Source organism: Aedes albopictus, chromosome 2 (genome assembly GCF_035046485.1).
Source record: "Aedes albopictus strain Foshan chromosome 2, AalbF5, whole genome shotgun sequence".
Classification (NCBI taxonomy): domain Eukaryota; kingdom Metazoa; phylum Arthropoda; class Insecta; order Diptera; family Culicidae; genus Aedes; species Aedes albopictus.
The window spans coordinates 470,892,010-470,909,544 of NC_085137.1; the positions used below are offsets into that span (position 1 = coordinate 470,892,010).

A 17,535-nucleotide genomic window follows, 5' to 3' on the forward strand; every position below is an offset into this window, starting at 1 on the left:
GTAATGCAATTTTGAGCTTAACCTTCACGTACCCGACCCCCCGACAGCTTATTTCCAAAATGCTGGCATTTCGTCAATTTTCATCCGATTTTTTTAAATGTCACCTTCTATCGATCGTAAATTGATGCTAGTTTATTATACTCAAGTGGCCATGCAATATCCGGAACCATTCCGGGGATATTCCGGATTGTGCTGGGGTTCGGGGGATAGTGTTATTGTGTTTGAATTATTGATTTTCAGCGAAATTTTTGTTGCGAATGTTAGAATATTTGGGCCAGCCTAATATATGTTGTGCGATGTTTATCATCAATGCCCTGCACCGACCCTGCCTAATGTATGTATATTGTTATTGTTTTGTACATGATTGTTGTTAGTATAAATAAACCGACCGCCGCGACGTGCACACGCATCTTTGTGTTGCTCCGTGTTCTCCGCCGTTACGCGATCCGAAACATTCCCCCGGTAGTTTGTTGTCGGTCCCCTGGGTAGCTTCGTGGACAGTGTTGGCCCAGTGATATATCCAACAGCGAACAGTGAAACACAACTGCGATAACCAGATTTGAATAAGTTGACCCATCCGGATCAACGTAACAGGTTCCGCGGGGCCTCATCGAGGACCCTTTTGTATTTCAACCTAAGCATGCCGTGCGACATATCAATCTTCATAATTTTGAATGACTGAGTCAGAAACGATACCCTGAAGTCTGTATCAACTAATATGGCCACCCCGCAACATCTAGCACAGGTTCCACGGGGGTGTCATCGGGGACATTTATGGTTTGCAAGCAAAACATGCCGTGTCACATATCAATTTTCATGATTTTACGAGAACGGGGCAGAAAAAAATAACTGAAGTATGTATCAACTGATGTGGCCGCTTCGGAACTCCTGGAACAGGTTCCGCGGGGGCCTCTCAAACACAAAACACACGAAATAATCACTTTTAGCCATTTAGTAAAATAGGCACCTCCCCACCCCCTGACCCCAGGCGGAATATCTCCGGAATGGTTCCGGATATTACATGGCCACTTAAGTATTGTGGTTGAGGGCGATTTCATAAAAATCGGATGAAAATTGTCGAAATGCCAGCCTTTTAAAAATAAGTTGTCGGGGGTCGGGTACGTGAAGGTTAATATAGTAAATCCTTGTTGTGCATGTTTTCACACAACATTTTTTCCATCCGATTGGACAACGTCCACGCAATCATCGAATAACCTGCACTCAAATACAACAAATATCGCTGGGCCGTAGTTAACACGTGGAAAAGTTAAGGTACACCGGGGCAAGTTGAAACGGATGGGGCAAGATGAAACGCGATGGTTTGAAAAAGATTTCAATAAATTTTGGAAATTTATTCTTCGCTAAAATATTGTTTGAATCAAAAACTATGTGTTATGGCAATTAAATTCTTTATCATCAATAGAAAACATTATGTTAACCAGCTGTTTCATCTTGCCCCATCCGTTTCAACTTGCCCCGGTGTACCTTATAAGCTTTCACTTGATCCTTGGTTTCATACGAATAAACAACTACCACACACTCCTCCAACTCCAGGGCGTCAGTAATATTTCACCAATCAAGGTTTTCTTGGAACAAAGCAAAACCTGACTGATTGCAGTCGCAATTGCAAAAATCGTTCATAAATACATACACGGCTGGCTGTAGCAGTATGCAGGGTCCGCTCGAATCGGAAAGAAATCACAACGCGAAAGATTTTTAATGATCAAACTCAATTAGCCCCCGCCGGTTGGATCGATCGATCCGGCCCAGTAGTCGTCACCGAGGTGGACTCATTTGTCGCCGAGAGACTACGCCGGGTCACTACTGACGTTCACGATGTGATTACTCACCGTGCCCAGAGTTCGACTGAGCCCAAATCGACACAAGAAATAAGTAGGTATGTTTGCAACGTTTTAATTAAAACCATCGCGCACACACAATCTGGCACACATCTCTAGACGACGACGGACATGAATGGTCTCCATCCGTCCGTCCGTTCATTTCGATCAATAACGTCAGTTCGGTAGCCAAAGGCCACACGGAGGATCCCCATGTATGGAAATAATTATCGAGTTGTCGCAGTTGATAGACGTGAAAACACCATCATTTATGTGTGGGATCATTGCCAGCGTCGTCGGCGTACGCGTAGCAATTTTCCAAAGGACTCTGTCGGCAAGGTGCAATTTTCCGTGCGATCTTGGAATTGCTGACCCCCGAAGTTCATCGTGACACTGGTTTTGTCGCGCCGATTTTTTTCCCTATACTTAAGAGGGTGAAGGGATTTTCCGTTGTCGTCGTCATCGCGCCGTCGCCATCATTGTTATGCGTTTCGATTAAATTAATGAGTTTTTAATTTGTTGCCATCGAATCTGGCGGCGGCGTTAAGAATGATCGAATGGTCGCCCGAGGGTGACTCGATTATATCGTACCTAGCAACGGAGGAGAAGCGCCCTTGCACCGCCGAACGTGAACGAACGTTATTGTATTGGTCGACACGAGAGTAAAAGCTGGGTAATCACGCTCGTCTTCATTGTTATTGGGGCCTGACGGTGCAATTATTTGTCGAAGTCGCGAGTAAAGCATGAATTTGATGACATAGTTGCCTGCGATAAACATGGTCAAGGTCAGAAGATGCCATGTGCAGCAATGGGTGTCGTCCAGCCATTTGGCTGAATGTCGTTTGGCCGAATGATTTGCTTGGCCGAATTGAGTTCCGAAGAATTCAGAGAAACTTTTCGACCGGAAATATTATTTTTTAAATCTTTAATCACTTAACCTAATTTATAGCTTTGTTGTCAACTAGGGCACTGCGTGAGCGATCCCAATTTGAAGCTGTACTTACACTTTGTACAGCTCCTAATTGCAACTGACGAAAAATTTCAAGCGCCGGGGCTAGGATCGATCCCATGACCATTAGTATGGAACTCGATTGTATGGAAAAAACAAATCCTCGCTCCAGTCGACTTTTTAGATCCCATTTAGGTCCCACATAAACTGTACAAAATTTCAGCGCAATCGGTGAAACTATAATTTAGCGTAAGCGGTTCAAAGTTTTCATATGATTTACTATGGGAAAAGATACACTTTCTGATAAAAAAACCCCAGAGGTCGCCCTTTGTCTCCTAATGAGATGATAAATTCCCATGAGTTCTTGTCTAATTTAATGCTGTTTGTGTAAAATTTTGGGTAACTGTGTTATGGTTTTGATCATTTCTTGCAACTTAACCCTCTAATACCCAATCCCGCCTTTAGACGGGGTATAGTTTGAGTATTTTTGTAATTTTTGTTTCATGGAAAATCAAATTTTTTATATTTTTGGCTGATATTTAGGACTCTTCTGTATATCTCAAAATGATTTTTGGTGTATTTTAAAGCGTATTTTCATTTTTAAAAAATCATTGAAAAATTGATGTTTCAGTCACCTTTTAGAAGTCATTGTTAATTTTGTATTGAATCGCTACAATTAACATATTTTAAATTTTTCCCAAATCATTCTATCCTTGTTTAATAGTTTAAGGGAATCGAATACACTCTAAAATTATTTTCCTTAAAATTACACGGAAAATATAATTTTCTGTGAAAAAAATTGAAAATAATAATATTTCAACAATAATCATAAAATCTCAAAATGTTTTCATCTCAAAAAATCCGTTCCCCTAATTGGCTTCCAGAAAAAATATAAAAGTGTGGGGATGTTCAAAAATAAAAATTAGAAAAATCAAAAACAGAAATTCACAAAATCGAGAATTAAAAAGAATCATCTTCCAAAACATGTTTAAATCGATTTTAGATGACGAAAAATGATATTTAGATCAAAATCAAAAATTTGGGTATTAGAGGGTTAAGCATTTTGAACACGGTGGTTGGCAGTGGTTGGTTCATTAGGATCTGGGGGCATCCATAAGGCAGCGTCCATTTATTACGTAACGCTAAAATCGACATTTTTCGATCCTCCCTCCACACTCCGTAACGCTTTTTTGTATGAAAAACCTACATTTTTTGTATGGGCCGTACTCCCCCCTCCACTTAGAGCGTTACGTTATTTGTGGACGGTACCTAATGCGTTTTTTTAAATGAAAACTACAACTTGTTTGTATGGGTCGTAACGCTGTATTCTCTATTCCTTTTAAAAATTCCCCTGAAGCGTTACTTAATTTATAAATTTCCTATCTTCTGAAATGTTACATAATTTGGGGACGGTGCAAATGAAAATATACAAGGAAGTTAGTTTTCATGCGCAATGTTGCGACATTTATACAGCGGGTTGTACCTAGGGTTGCACAAGGCTTTCTGAAGATCAAATCAAGTACTAATTTTGAAATCATATCACGATGAGATATTGAGCAGATATTTGGCAACTTTTTGAATATCTCACCAATATCAAATTAAGATATGACATCAAAATTTGATCGTTTTGAGATATGATTATGATATTCACGTCTACCCGGGTATTAATTCAGTTGATGTCTTTTGGTTTATAATTAACAAATCTAGCCGCTACTGCCCCTCTAGCTAAACCCTGATAATTATAATTGAATATCTGCGAACTGCAACTCATTACGGACCCTCAATAGGACTGGAAAAGGAACTGCAGCGCAACCGCATCCAGTTCGACATAGTAGAATAGAATACATTTAGGCGCTGTACAAAGTGTAAGTGCAGCTGACAATGGGAATCCTCACGTAGTGCCTTAGCGGACAAAAGAGCTGTAAATAAAACGAATAAAAAAGAATCACATTTTAAAACATTTTTAGCCCTTTGAAGCCGGAATTTTTCCAAGCGTTTTTATAAAGTTTTTTATATGTATTTCTGTGATTTCATTATACAAAGCTATGATTTGTAATCTATCATGTCCAGCAAGTCTGCTGAAAGTTCAATAAACAGTATCAGATCAGTCGGAATATCCTAGGCCATCAAAACTGTTGTTGAGTTTAGATCATAAAGTCTACGGGTGTAACAGTAAATTCTTTCATTATACAAAGCTACGATGTGTATTCTCTCTTCTATCATGTCCAGTAAGCTTGCCAGTAAGTCTTCTGAAAGTTTAATGGAAAGTATCAGATCAGTCGAGATATCCTAGCCCGAGCAGAGGAGAATATCAAATTCATAACAACAGAATCACATAGCCTGTTTTATATCATAATTTGTTATTATTAACTTATCAAAGTATTACTTCTTTATAACATGTTTTGTTGGACAATCTTATTTTGTTATAATCAAGTTATTGAGATTTATCCACTAAATAACATTTCAATAATGTTATTTGTTGTAGACCAAGTTTTGTTATTATTGTACTATTGCAAATGTACAAATATGTGATGAACAATACACAACAATAACAAGTTTTCATATTCACTGAAAAATTCATTGTTATTAAGTTGTCATTGAATCTAACAAAACATGTTATTGAATTGGTCTTCCAGGAATATGTTTTTATTATGATTTTTGTTATTTTGCCGCTTATGACAGACAAGTTTATAACATAATAAGATATGTTAATAACACAAAAATTACTGATTTCATTATACAGTTATTATGCCAAAATAACATATTTTATTATGTTGATGTTATTGTATTCTGCTCGGGAGGTCATCCAAATTGATTTTGAGTTTAGATCCTACAGTCTACAAGTGTAACAGTAACTACTTTCATTATATAAATCAACAATTTGTATTCTACCAGTGAGTCTTCTGAAAGTTCAATCAACAGTATCAGATCATTCGGGATATCCTAGGTCATCCAAACTGTTCTTGAGTTTAGATTCTAAAGTCAACGGGTGTAACAGTAACTTCTTTCAATATTATTATCATTATATTTTATTAGCCCTCGAGCAGTCGCGTCTTCGAGCTCCTTCAGCAACACCACGCTCATGATATGTATCAGGAGCGTACATTTCTCACGGTGCATGTACTCAGTACACGACGCGACCGCTCGCGGTTTAGAGACACTTTACCAAATAAGTTGGCATTCGTGTCCAAACTTTCATTATACAAAGCTTCAATTTGTATTCTATCATGTCCAGTAAGTCTTCTGAAAGTTCAATAGACAGTATCAGATCAGACAGAATATCCTAGGTCATGTGTTCTTGAGTGTTCTTGAGTTTAAATCCTTAAGTCTACGGGTGTAGCAATAACTTCTTTCACTATACAAATCTACGATTTGTATTCCATCATGTCCAGTAAGTCACAAATTTCCATCTCTGTGTTGCGGCCTTATAGCTGCATGCGAAAGTCATTAGTCTCAGACCGTTGTCATTACATATTGGTAGTAGAGTGAAGGCTCTACCAATTGCCAATTGGTCCTCTCTACCGAGTATTGCCGTTTCCGATAAAAATTCTCACGTTATATACTTTCGGCACTCTCCGTTGGTTTTGACGGGACATTCGTAAAACGCGCCCTTCATGTCATCCAACAGAAACCGGGTAAAAGTACTAGTACAGGTCCAATATATTTTCAAAATAAAGACAGGAAGGTTTTCGTGGAACTTCCTCCCATTATTTCGACAGAAATGCCCTCCGAGGGTTCAATGAATGAATTTGCCAAAATCTCATTCAACATATCCAAATGTATACCTTATCACAAAGCCGTCAAGATCCCTGTGGAGTGCCACCAGGATTTTTGCACACTTAATCGCTAAAACGAGTCCTAATAGTTTGCCACTGATTTGAATCTCAGATGACTTTGCTCTCCAGTACAACATTGTAAGGCCACCTGTTGCTATACCCGCAACAACAAGCCGCAAGTAGTGCTAACCAATCAACACCTTTGACGTTTGACACCTCTTGGGGTCTCAAGCATGCGGGTCTCTTTAAACCGTGGCGTATCACCTCTGGCCGCCGCCGTCGTCGTCGGACGTTCCGTTTGTCACCGCAACGACGACAAACCAAACAAAAAGTGTTAAAAACTGCCCGTCGATAACGATAAACAGCGCAAGCCTAACCGACATTTAACACGCGCGCGCGAGCGAGTGTTGCCTTCTCTAGGCTGAACGCATGCCACGGAGCTAACCACACTAATAAGCAAAGATGCTAATGTTTACCCGTTTAAATTAATCGCTTAATTCCCATGACGCGGCCGGTGAGTCAACGGAGAAACGGCGCAAAAAGTGACGCGTTCGGTGAGCGCACACCAAAGTCTATTTGCAACGTCACTTCTCTTTCGCGACAGCAAGTTAACAGTGCCAGCTCAGTTCCTTGTACGGCAGGCAAATCCGACTGAAATCGGGTCACTGTTCCGCGCGCGGAGAGTTGACTGCCGGTCTACGTCTGCCATTTGAATATTCATGCGGGCAGTAATTCACCCCGGCTGAAAGATGAAGCCTGCGGCGGCTTTTTTATTCAAATAACAAAATGACCATATTTGGAAATTGTTTTTCTCGATTAGCAGACCCTCTCTAGGGAGTTTATCCACGTGGTGGTAAGGTGAGGTGAAATTCGTGACACCTCAATAAATCTCGAGCCGTTTCCATCTGAACATATGGTCGCTGCGGCCACCCCTGGATTGGATGGATTAGGTGTAGAAGAAATAGCGCTATTGCTAATTGACTGGTTTTATTCGATTAAGGAATCGCTGACAGGGGACAAAGTATCGCACCGGAAGGGGCGTGTATCGTTAGTAGTCACACCAACTAATTCGACGTTTCTCCGATTGCCTTGAATTTTCAGAAATTAAGTGATTTGGATTGGACCGGCTGTCCTCCTTCCAATTGCTATCAGTCGTACGATAGCTCAATGATTTGATTGACAAGTTATGTTCAGTGACAAGCCATCGAGCTGTTTCCAGATGCATTTTTTTCTGCAATTTAATTTGCATGATCTGTCTGTGATTAGTGGACAGCTGCATCGTTGCAACGAATTTCTTTTTATGGAAATTGTGAATGTTTGTGTTTTTTTTGCTTATGTATGAATTTAGGTTGATGTTTGAAGCAATGATTGAATAGTTCTTCAGCACTATTGGGATTGTGTTGAACTACAAGTAATATTCGATATAACGTACAACATTGATTTTTTTTTCAGTAATACTCCCAGATAAACTACGAAATCATTCAAATCAATGTTTTGTTGCAGAATTAGCCTCTTTACCCAGAATTAGCACAAATTGGGAAAATATTTAGTGTACGTTATATCGAAGCAAAATGTACGTTATATTGAAACATAAAAATATGACTTTTTCGTGAAAACTCATGGTTTTCATTATGTATTAGTTTTGTGAATTTCACCAAAATCGTTCTTTCTTCTTCTTCTTCTTTAAGGCTCGACGTCCGTACTGGGACTGGCCTGCCTCGCTTCAACTTAGTGTTCTTTGAGCACTTCCACAGTTATTCATTGAAGGGTTTTCTTTGCCTGCCATTGCATGAATTTGTATATTGTGAGGCAAGATATTCTATGCCACCATTTTTTTTAAATCGGCCATAAAATGCAATTCGTGCAAGTTTATTGGACGCAAGTGGTCATGCATTTACTCGGAACCGTTCCGGAGATATTCCGGATTGTACTGTAGTCAGAGGGGTGCCAAACAGACAAAAGTTATTATTTTGTGTGTTTTTGTGTTTGTACAATCGAGTTTCCGGCAGATTTGTTTGGCAGATTTCAATGAGTTGACCCATCCGTATTACTGTGACAGGTTCCAAGAAGGCCTCATTGGGGATTCTTCTGGTTTTCAACCAAAACATGCCATGCGACGTTTTATGATTTCGAGAGATGGGCTGCAGTCTGTATCAACTGGTATGGCCAATCCGGAATAGGGTAGTGGACGTATTTAGAATCGGGCAGGTATTTCGGTCCACCTTAGGAATTTTATTGCATTTATCACATATTGTCAACAAAATCTTGGCAAATTATGATTCGAACTTCCAATAAAAATTTGCCAAGATTTTGTAGAGATTAGAAGATAAAGGTTATAAAATTCTCATGGAGGGCCAAAATACCTGCCCCGGGCCAAAATACGTCCACTACCCTATGTGACACAGCTTCCGGTGGGACCTCTTCGAGGACACATTTTGTGTTTAATCAAAACATGTCAGGCGACGTATCAATCTTTATGACTTCGAGAGAATAGATAGACTGATGTCTGTATAAACTTATTTGGTCACTCTATAGCATGTGGCACCAGTTACACCGTGGCCCTTTTTGGAGACACTTCTGTATTTCAATCAAAGCATGCCGAGTGACAGATGGATATGTTGATGATTCCGAGAGAATAAAGCATGAATGATAGACTACGAGTCATGATATCATGACGATAACGACGATTGCCATAAATATTTCTTACCCTTTTCATATAAAAAGTCATGGTTGCCACAGACGTTACGATTAGTGTCTTCTGGTTTTCATTTATCAAACATTATGCCACTGAGTCATAGAAACATGCCGTTGAGTCATAAGAATAGATATTTTTTCGTCATCTACTATGACGGCGCCTAATTCCAATCGCTAATATGTGGATCACAATTCTTTTGGACATAAATTTAACTGCTGAAGCTGAGAATCACTAGAAAGTAATTGGAATTAGAAGCGGAACATATGTAAAAGATAATTTACTTTAGCATATTTAGCTGGTTTCCATTTTATTGGAAGCGGTTTCAACATATCGATGAAACCGAAATCATAAATGACACAATAAGACTTGAGTAACTGACCCACACCTTGTCTTTTAAATGCTTAAGGTGGCGATTTGCTGAAACCCCTTGTCCAAATAGTAAGGTTAATATATTTGCTTACTCAAATTGATGGACCCCTCATAAGTTAGAGCCATAACATTTATTGCAGACCCCTCGATTTTGGTCAAACATTGGCTCGTTTGAACTGTTATAACTGGAAAGTTTCTTCTAAAACTCCCTCAAAATGAAACGTCGTAAAAACGAGGGAAAATAGAGCTATTTTACAGTTATAAAAAGTTAAGTCAGCCATATTGATTTTGACCGCCATCTTGGATTTTTGTACCAAAACTATCTTTCATCATGTTGGCAACCACCGATTTTCATTTTTCTACATTAATTCAAAGCTGACACATTTATACACAACATACCAAAAAACTAGAGATGTCTTTTTTTCTTATCAAAAGTTATTTGCTGTTTTCTAAATCAAGGCACGCTTTCTCCACACATTTACATGCGCACCGACAACGACATGCAACAGTATCAGAGTTCACGCCTGCATGTATACACTTACCGACCTGCAGCAAAATTTGGGAAAATTGGAGGATCGTTTCCGTTTTTCACTGTTTCTCAATGATGCGGGCCTTGATTTTATATTTTTTTTGTGTTTTGAAAAGCTAAAATCTTCAACTTTCATTCATGGGTTCAGATTTTAAATTAGTGTTCGTAAATACTACGAAATAACGCAGCATTTTTGTAAACGACCGGCACCTGGCTCAATGCGCAACATTGGCATGATTTAGAAAACGGCAGATAACGTTTTAAAGGATTAAAAGGCATCTCCAATTTTTTTATATGTTGTGTATAAATGTATCAGCTTTCAATTGATAAAAACCGGTGATTGCCAACATGGTAAAAAAAAAGGTTTTGGTATGAAAATCCAAGATGGCGGCCAAAATCAATATGGTCGACTCAACTTTTTATAACTGTTGCTGTGTTCCTCTTTTCAACAACTTTTCGCTTTGATGCGGTTTTTGGAAAATCTTTCGAGTTATAACGGTTTATAAGCCACTATTTGACCAAAACACTGATGCGTTTTCCCAGTTTCGGGTTCCGGACCCATGCAATGTATGAGATTCGCCCTAAGCGAATTATGGATCGATGTCTTAATTCGAGTACCAGTTTTTGCTATCTGATTTTGAATGAATTTTGCGAAGTCAATCACAATGTTTTAATTCATGTCAATTAAAATATTGTGATTGACTTCGCAAAATTCATAGACTGATAGCTCGGTCAAGCTTGTTTATATGAGAATTTGTCCATGGAAGTGATAGGTACTGCTTAGAAACGACTGACTGTTGAGGAGAACGTTGCCAGAAGTCGTATGTTAGTTGATGTCCGGTAAGAGTCGCAGGAAGAAGTTACAGTATGAGAAGAATGTTATTACCGAAGCGCAAAACAATATGAAACAATGTGATATGCGTACATTTAACGAAATTGTAATGCCGTGTGTAAAAAATCAACGTCATTTTCTGTCAAGTGCAGTAACCACGAAAGTAATTTGCTGACAGATGAGCTATGGTAGCACTTCAAGATTTCGCTAAATATCGAGAACGTTGCTGCGTCGACGAACAGATTAAGCATTAGTACGCTGTTGAAGAGCAACCGTAGTAACTGTATGGTTGAGCCAAAATAGACCATCGCAGAGTTGAAAAAGAGTATGGCGGCTTGGAAAGGATCAACTTCCAGATGAAATTTTCAAACACGGTAGTGAGCAGCTGCACGGAATACTTCAGCATACTTCCGCTATACTCTGTAGTAGGTCTGAAGAAGATCTACCTGCTAGCTGATTGGTGGGCCTGATATGGCCACTTGAAAAAATCAGCCACTGGCTGGAATGTGTCAATTACCAAGGTATAACAATCCTAAGCTCATCGTTCAAAATTTTGTCGCGTATTCTGTTCAACAAAATCGTTAGATAGGTCCTTACTCTGCGAATACCAAGCTGGTTCCGATTGACGACAGATCAAATGTCTACTCTGTGACAAATTGTAGTTAAATTTCAGAAGTACAACTTGCAGACACCCAACAAGTAACATTCGGATGACCAATTAGTCTTGTAGAGGTTTTGAAAACCGTTATAAAACCGAATAGCTTTTATTTTAGTTTTATGACGGTTTTAAGAACCTCTTTTAGTATATTTGACTGAATACTTGCGATACCATCTGTTTATTATTTTCAAAGCGGCGTACGATTCAGTGAAAAGAAATTAGTAATAATAACAGAAAATTATATATAAATGAGGTGTATATGTACATATATAAGTGACGTCAAATAGTATAGTTTTAACCCTAGTCGTGCATTGGGGTCATTATGACCCCTAAACGTGTACTAGGTCAGCGAGGTGAGCACAGCCTAACACACGAAGAAGGTTAAGTAGATAACTTCATAGCATTTGTCACATATAAACACAAACCAATCCAAGTTCTAAAATCACAACTTTGTTGTCACCCGCATCAAATGACATCAATCCGAAGTCAACAAGGCGGATCAAACACAGCACATCCGTAGTAGCTCTAGAGCCATGTATCTGCCTTTATCTGATACATCTAGCGTTCCATTGTTTACCTAGACCGCCCACGTTGGTTTCTACCCGGTCGCCGCAACCAGCCAGCCTGGTAGTGCTGGCCGACTGCTGAGCGCTAAAACAAATGACAAGCGCCGGTCAGCGATGAGCAATTCCTGTGCACCTTTACTTTACCATCGCACTGCTGGTCCAGTGGATTGGTTTACCAACAGGCAACTCTCGATGCAAGATTGTTGAAAGTTGAAACATTGAGGGAAAAGGTAGACAAAACTCTATCTAACAGCAAAGTGTATAGACTCAATTAGCTGAACCGAATTGGTTTGCGACTTTGAAAAACTCCAACGGATTGAATCTTTGGACAAGAAGAGCTGGAATGGAGGTGCTCAATCAACTTCCTAAATCAGTTTCCTCTGTGTTGTTGTCACAGACCACAGAGTAGTTTGTATTCAATTTGATTTGAAGAATTCCGTTTTCAGTTGGAGCTTGTCTCGTGTGATCGCCCTCGCACATGTGCACATGTTTGTCAAGAGGTGGGATTTCAATCAACAGTCAGTCAATGAAGGTGGATAAATATATGGACAAACAGATGTAACAGGCATACAAATGAATAAGACGTTTTGTAACATTTTGACGAAATTTGAAAGTGAAAATTCTTGTCAGCAAATTTTGCCTATTCTGAACATGTTTAACTGAGTTTCAGAAAAAAAACTATTATTGATTAATCAAAATAGTTCTTTTATTAAAATTAGTACCATAAGGATCTAGTTTGAACAAAACTCTAATAGAAAAATATGATACAACATGCTTATGCCTACCCCTCGAGCAGTCGCGTCTTCAGCCGCCCTCAGCGACACCAGGCTCACCCTATAACAACCATTTCGGGCTATCATCCTGATCATACATGAAATGATACAATCATTTAACCAATCCTCAGTTCATAAGGTTATTAGGGATGTAGTTATCGGATCGAAACAAAGCCTCAATGTACTGAAAACGCAATTTTTCGCCCACTCACAACTAGGTGGCAGTTACATGCAAACATCAAACTCGAAAGAAAGCGATGCCAGCGCCACTCGATAACAATTAGATATTAAAATTGGTTTATAAATACATGTGTAAAAGACAGAAACAATTCAAGTCTTAGGTCTGTTTGTCAGTGGTATGTAGTACCGATTCGGAAGAAAGTTTGAACCGGCGATATTGGTCCGGATGGGAAACCAACAACGGAAGGGAACGGAACCTACCTTGCAGCATCGATCTGTACGCGGTGTCTGTGATGGCGAATACGTGTGGCGGTACCTCGTGCCGTTTGATGCCTTTATACTTTTCCATGATCTTCTCGGTGTAGATGGGCAGCTTTTTGTACGGGTTGACCACCACGCAGAACAGGCCCGAGTATGTCTGCAAAAAAAAAACAGAAAAATGGGGGATAAGAGACAGAGAAAAGATGGTGAGTAACGAACAAACAAAAAAAAAAAACAGATAATTGGAAGGTGCATGGGTTTGTTGGGTACACCAGGGGGCTGTGCGTTGGGAAGTTGATTCATTGATTTATAGTTTTTCATTAGCGAGAGGCTGGAATTAAACTGGGCAGCGTAATTGGAAATTAGGGGGCGCAAATTCGGCTAGATTTGGCGCGGTGCTATTACGTGAGAACTATTACGGATGGCGGCTGTTTGTGAAGGTCACGTGGAAATTGAAACAAACTTGATACAGTGTCTATGTTTGACAGTTTCGTTGGCTTGTCTTGGCATATTAGAAGAAGTATGTTGAATTCTCCATGAAGGGCTCATACAGTTGATTTTTGTGACGGAAAATTTTAAATAAATTTCATTTTTTCATTTTTCAGTGATTTGGTTGAACGGTCATTAGACTAGATGAATTTCAGGTGGAGCGGACCTGGTGTGATGGTTAGAACACTTGACTATCACGCCGAGGACCTGGGATCGAATCTCACTCCCGACAAACTCGCAAAATGTGAGTTCTTCCTTCGGAAGGGAAGTAAAGCGTGGGTCCCGAGATGAACTAGCCTAGGGCTAAAAATCTCGTTAATACAGATAAAAAAAAATCAGGTCGAATCAATGATAAATAGATCGATCGAAAGGCAGCCGTAGGAACAAAAGCCTCTTAAAAGAAGGAAAAATTATCTCATTTCGGATCATGTGAGAACGAACGCCCGCGCGCAAGTAATCAACAAGCTGTCACCGAGCGGATTTTATCAGGAAGTAAAGAGGTTCTGTTCCCCCAAAAAAAAGGCACTTTGACACTGGCAGTTAGGAGGAGATTAATTCGATGAATGTAACACTCGAAACTCGCTGACAGTGATATGCTCGTGAATCAAAACATGTGATTTGCATGCCGCGCGCGGATTCCGCAAGAGTTTTCAAATTCCTCAACCAACCAACAACGCACGCGTAGGTACGTAGAACACGCCGCGCCATCATCGTCGGATTATATTTATAAGTCCCATAAAAACAGGAAAATTGCCATCATCAAAATAAATTAAGTCGCGCGCGGCGCACACACATTCTCTGTTTTGGCGCAGATTTTTTTCTGTGTGTTCTTTATCCGGCACGAGAAGAAGAAAGGTGGAAACGACCAATTTACGAGCAAAAATAACACCACTTGATTAACGCAGATTTACTTTTCCGCAGACATTGTTGTGGTTGAGCGTGATGAGCGCAAGTCGCCGGCCCGACAAACATTAAGGAGGCATAGACTTTCGCAGACAAATCAGGTCAAACATATCTTAAGGTCCTATCTGCAGAAGAGAGGCTCTCTCTTTGGTTTCCCTCTCTTTCGTTAATATCTCAGCTGTTTTTTTTTTTGTATTATGATTGTCTCCTTGCATTGAACGATGGTCAAATCAATCGTCTTTTGATTTGTACTGCAAAAATAGTTGAAAAGTGTACCATTACATTGCAATAATTGAAAGAGAAAGTAAACAAAGGCTCTCAAATGCAGAGAGGACCTATTGAAATGTTTGGCCTGAAATGCATATAATATGACCAGAACGGGACGCCACGCCGCCGGCCGGGTCTGTAGCCCTAGTATAGCTCCGATGATGACGACGGAGACGACGACACCGACGGCCGGCCAGGATCTAAGAATAGTTGCACTTGATGCTTGAAATACGAAAATGTTGACGGGTGCTTGAAATAGCCGACGACCTTTGGGCGGTTCCATACACATCGGGATAATTTGTACCTACCTACTACTGGCAGCACCCTCTGGATTGGATTCGTAGGCGACGAAGCATGTTGTTTTAATATTAATATTTCACACCGTATACTTCGGTTAGCTGAGTGCGTTATAGTTGGCATTCAGTCAAAATCTCGAAAACTGCTTCGAGAGTAGTGGCTACAAAATGGTAATTAGATTTTATTCGGTTTGGAATGTCGGAAGCTTCAGGATTTCAGCGAGTTTTATGAGTTAGTCATCTGATTGCAAACATTTCTCACTGTTTTTCTGTCGTTCAACGCATAACTGTCCCATGTAGATGCAAATTTCACAGAATGTGGGACAAATATGTATGTCTATAATTAGTTAACTATTTAGTTACGCCTAATTTTCTCTCTTCAACAAAGACAAGCAATCACTCAGTGGTCCATTTCAACGTTGTCAGTTTTCAACGACACATTCGGCTCTGGCGTTAAGGTGCTGTTCTTTGTGTTTTACTACAGCAGTACTTTTTCGAATGATGACCGAAACAGACATCTGTCGATCACAAGTCAGTAAAGTTTCACAGCATGGATCACCGATAAGTTGTACCATTTCCAATCAACTCAAGAAACAGGTGCATCGTAGACAGCAGTAGCTGTTTTGTACAAATCGAGGATCTGAATTCAGTAAACGCTGTTCAACTTTACATGGTCCTGAGTCTGCTATTCCAGTGTCAAAATGTTGCGTCTCTAGGATTTCCTTTTGTGATTCCTCAGGGAGTTATATCCAGGATTCTTTATGGGGTTCCTTCAGAAGTTCTCTTTGGATCCTTCCAGGATTCCTCCTGGAAGTTCAAGGGATTTTTCAAGGAAAACCAGAAAGAACTTGTTAGTTTTTCCTCAACGCAATCCTGCAGGAACTTCTTGAGGAATTCTATGAACAAAACCTGCTGGAGATATTCCTCGGTATACTCCGAAAATTCCCTCATAAACTCCAGGAAGATTACCATTAGAAACATCACAAAGAATTCCAGAATGACCTTCCGGAAAAATTCCAGAAGGGTCTGAAAAAGAGTAATCTAGATAAATCCTGGAAAGAATTCTTGAAGAAATCCCGGAAGCAGCTTCTGAAAGAATTTCTGGAAGAAATTCTAAGAGGAACCCTAGTAAGAGTTTCCAAAGGAATCCCGGAAGAAGTTCATGAAATAAATACAGAAGTAATTCCTGACAGAAGCCCACAAGAAGTTCCCGGAGGAATCCCGGAAGGAGTTTCAAAAAAAATCCAAGAAGTAGTTCCTGAAATAATCCCGGAAGAAGTACCTGATGGTATCACCGTAGGAATCCCGGAAGGAACTCTTGGAGCAATCTCAGAAGTACCGTAAAACGGGGTATCATTGATCAGCGGGGTAACATTGATCGGCTTGACTGACCTCATGAAATGTTCAAACAAGCATTTTACATTGAATCAGTTTTTGCTATCGAATGGTATATCGTAATCTGCTATCATTTAGCTATTAAATGACATGCAATTCATGAATTTCATAAACATTGAAATAAATCGATTTTTCCATAACTGTGTTTCGTAACGCAATGAGATTCATTGTCAAACATTTATGCTTGGCGTGAATACTAGATACAATATGAGGTTCGAAATCACTGTATTACTTCAATATGATATCCTAGAGTTGGATTTAATAAACGAAACTGTTATGAAAATGCTCTTTTTCAAATAAATATACGATATATTAAAAGTTGGCTATCAATTACTTAAGCCATTGCCAACCTTTAGGCGTTATTCGCGGTTTGGAGGATTTTAATCCTAAAATAACTCAAAAAGTACATAATTTGTGAGAAATTGGACAACATATTCGAAATCAGCGACCTCAAATTTAGTAAGCAAGGGTAGTTTCAACACAAACAAACTTTGATCACTGATATGATCAATGTTACCCCAAATCAACAGAATCAAAAATTAGATATAAAAACCCTATGTAAACATGTTTTAAAGTTTTACAATATTTTTTCGAGTAGCTCAGCACATACTCAGAGGGCCAGTACTTGTTTTAAAAATATAAAACATGTAACGTTTGCTTCAACAAGAGAATTATTCAAGAAAGATCAAAAATTCTGATCAATGTTACCCCAGATTACGGTAGCTCATGAAAAATTCCTCAAGAAGTTTCAGTAGGGAT

The 17,535-nt window shown here is 39.5% G+C and overlaps 1 protein-coding gene across 2 annotated transcripts in view; it reads right to left on the bottom strand.

Moving 5' to 3' along the window:
- The window catches only part of LOC109406436 (myosin heavy chain, non-muscle), a 192,394-nt gene that overhangs the window by 51,152 nt on the left and 123,707 nt on the right, over positions 1-17,535 (bottom strand). For both annotated transcript variants that reach the window (XM_029870829.2, XM_019679532.3), the window contains exon 3: positions 13,427-13,583. In XM_029870829.2, coding sequence (XP_029726689.1) covers positions 13,427-13,583 — 157 coding nt within the window. The remainder of the gene's footprint in view (positions 1-13,426; positions 13,584-17,535) is intronic.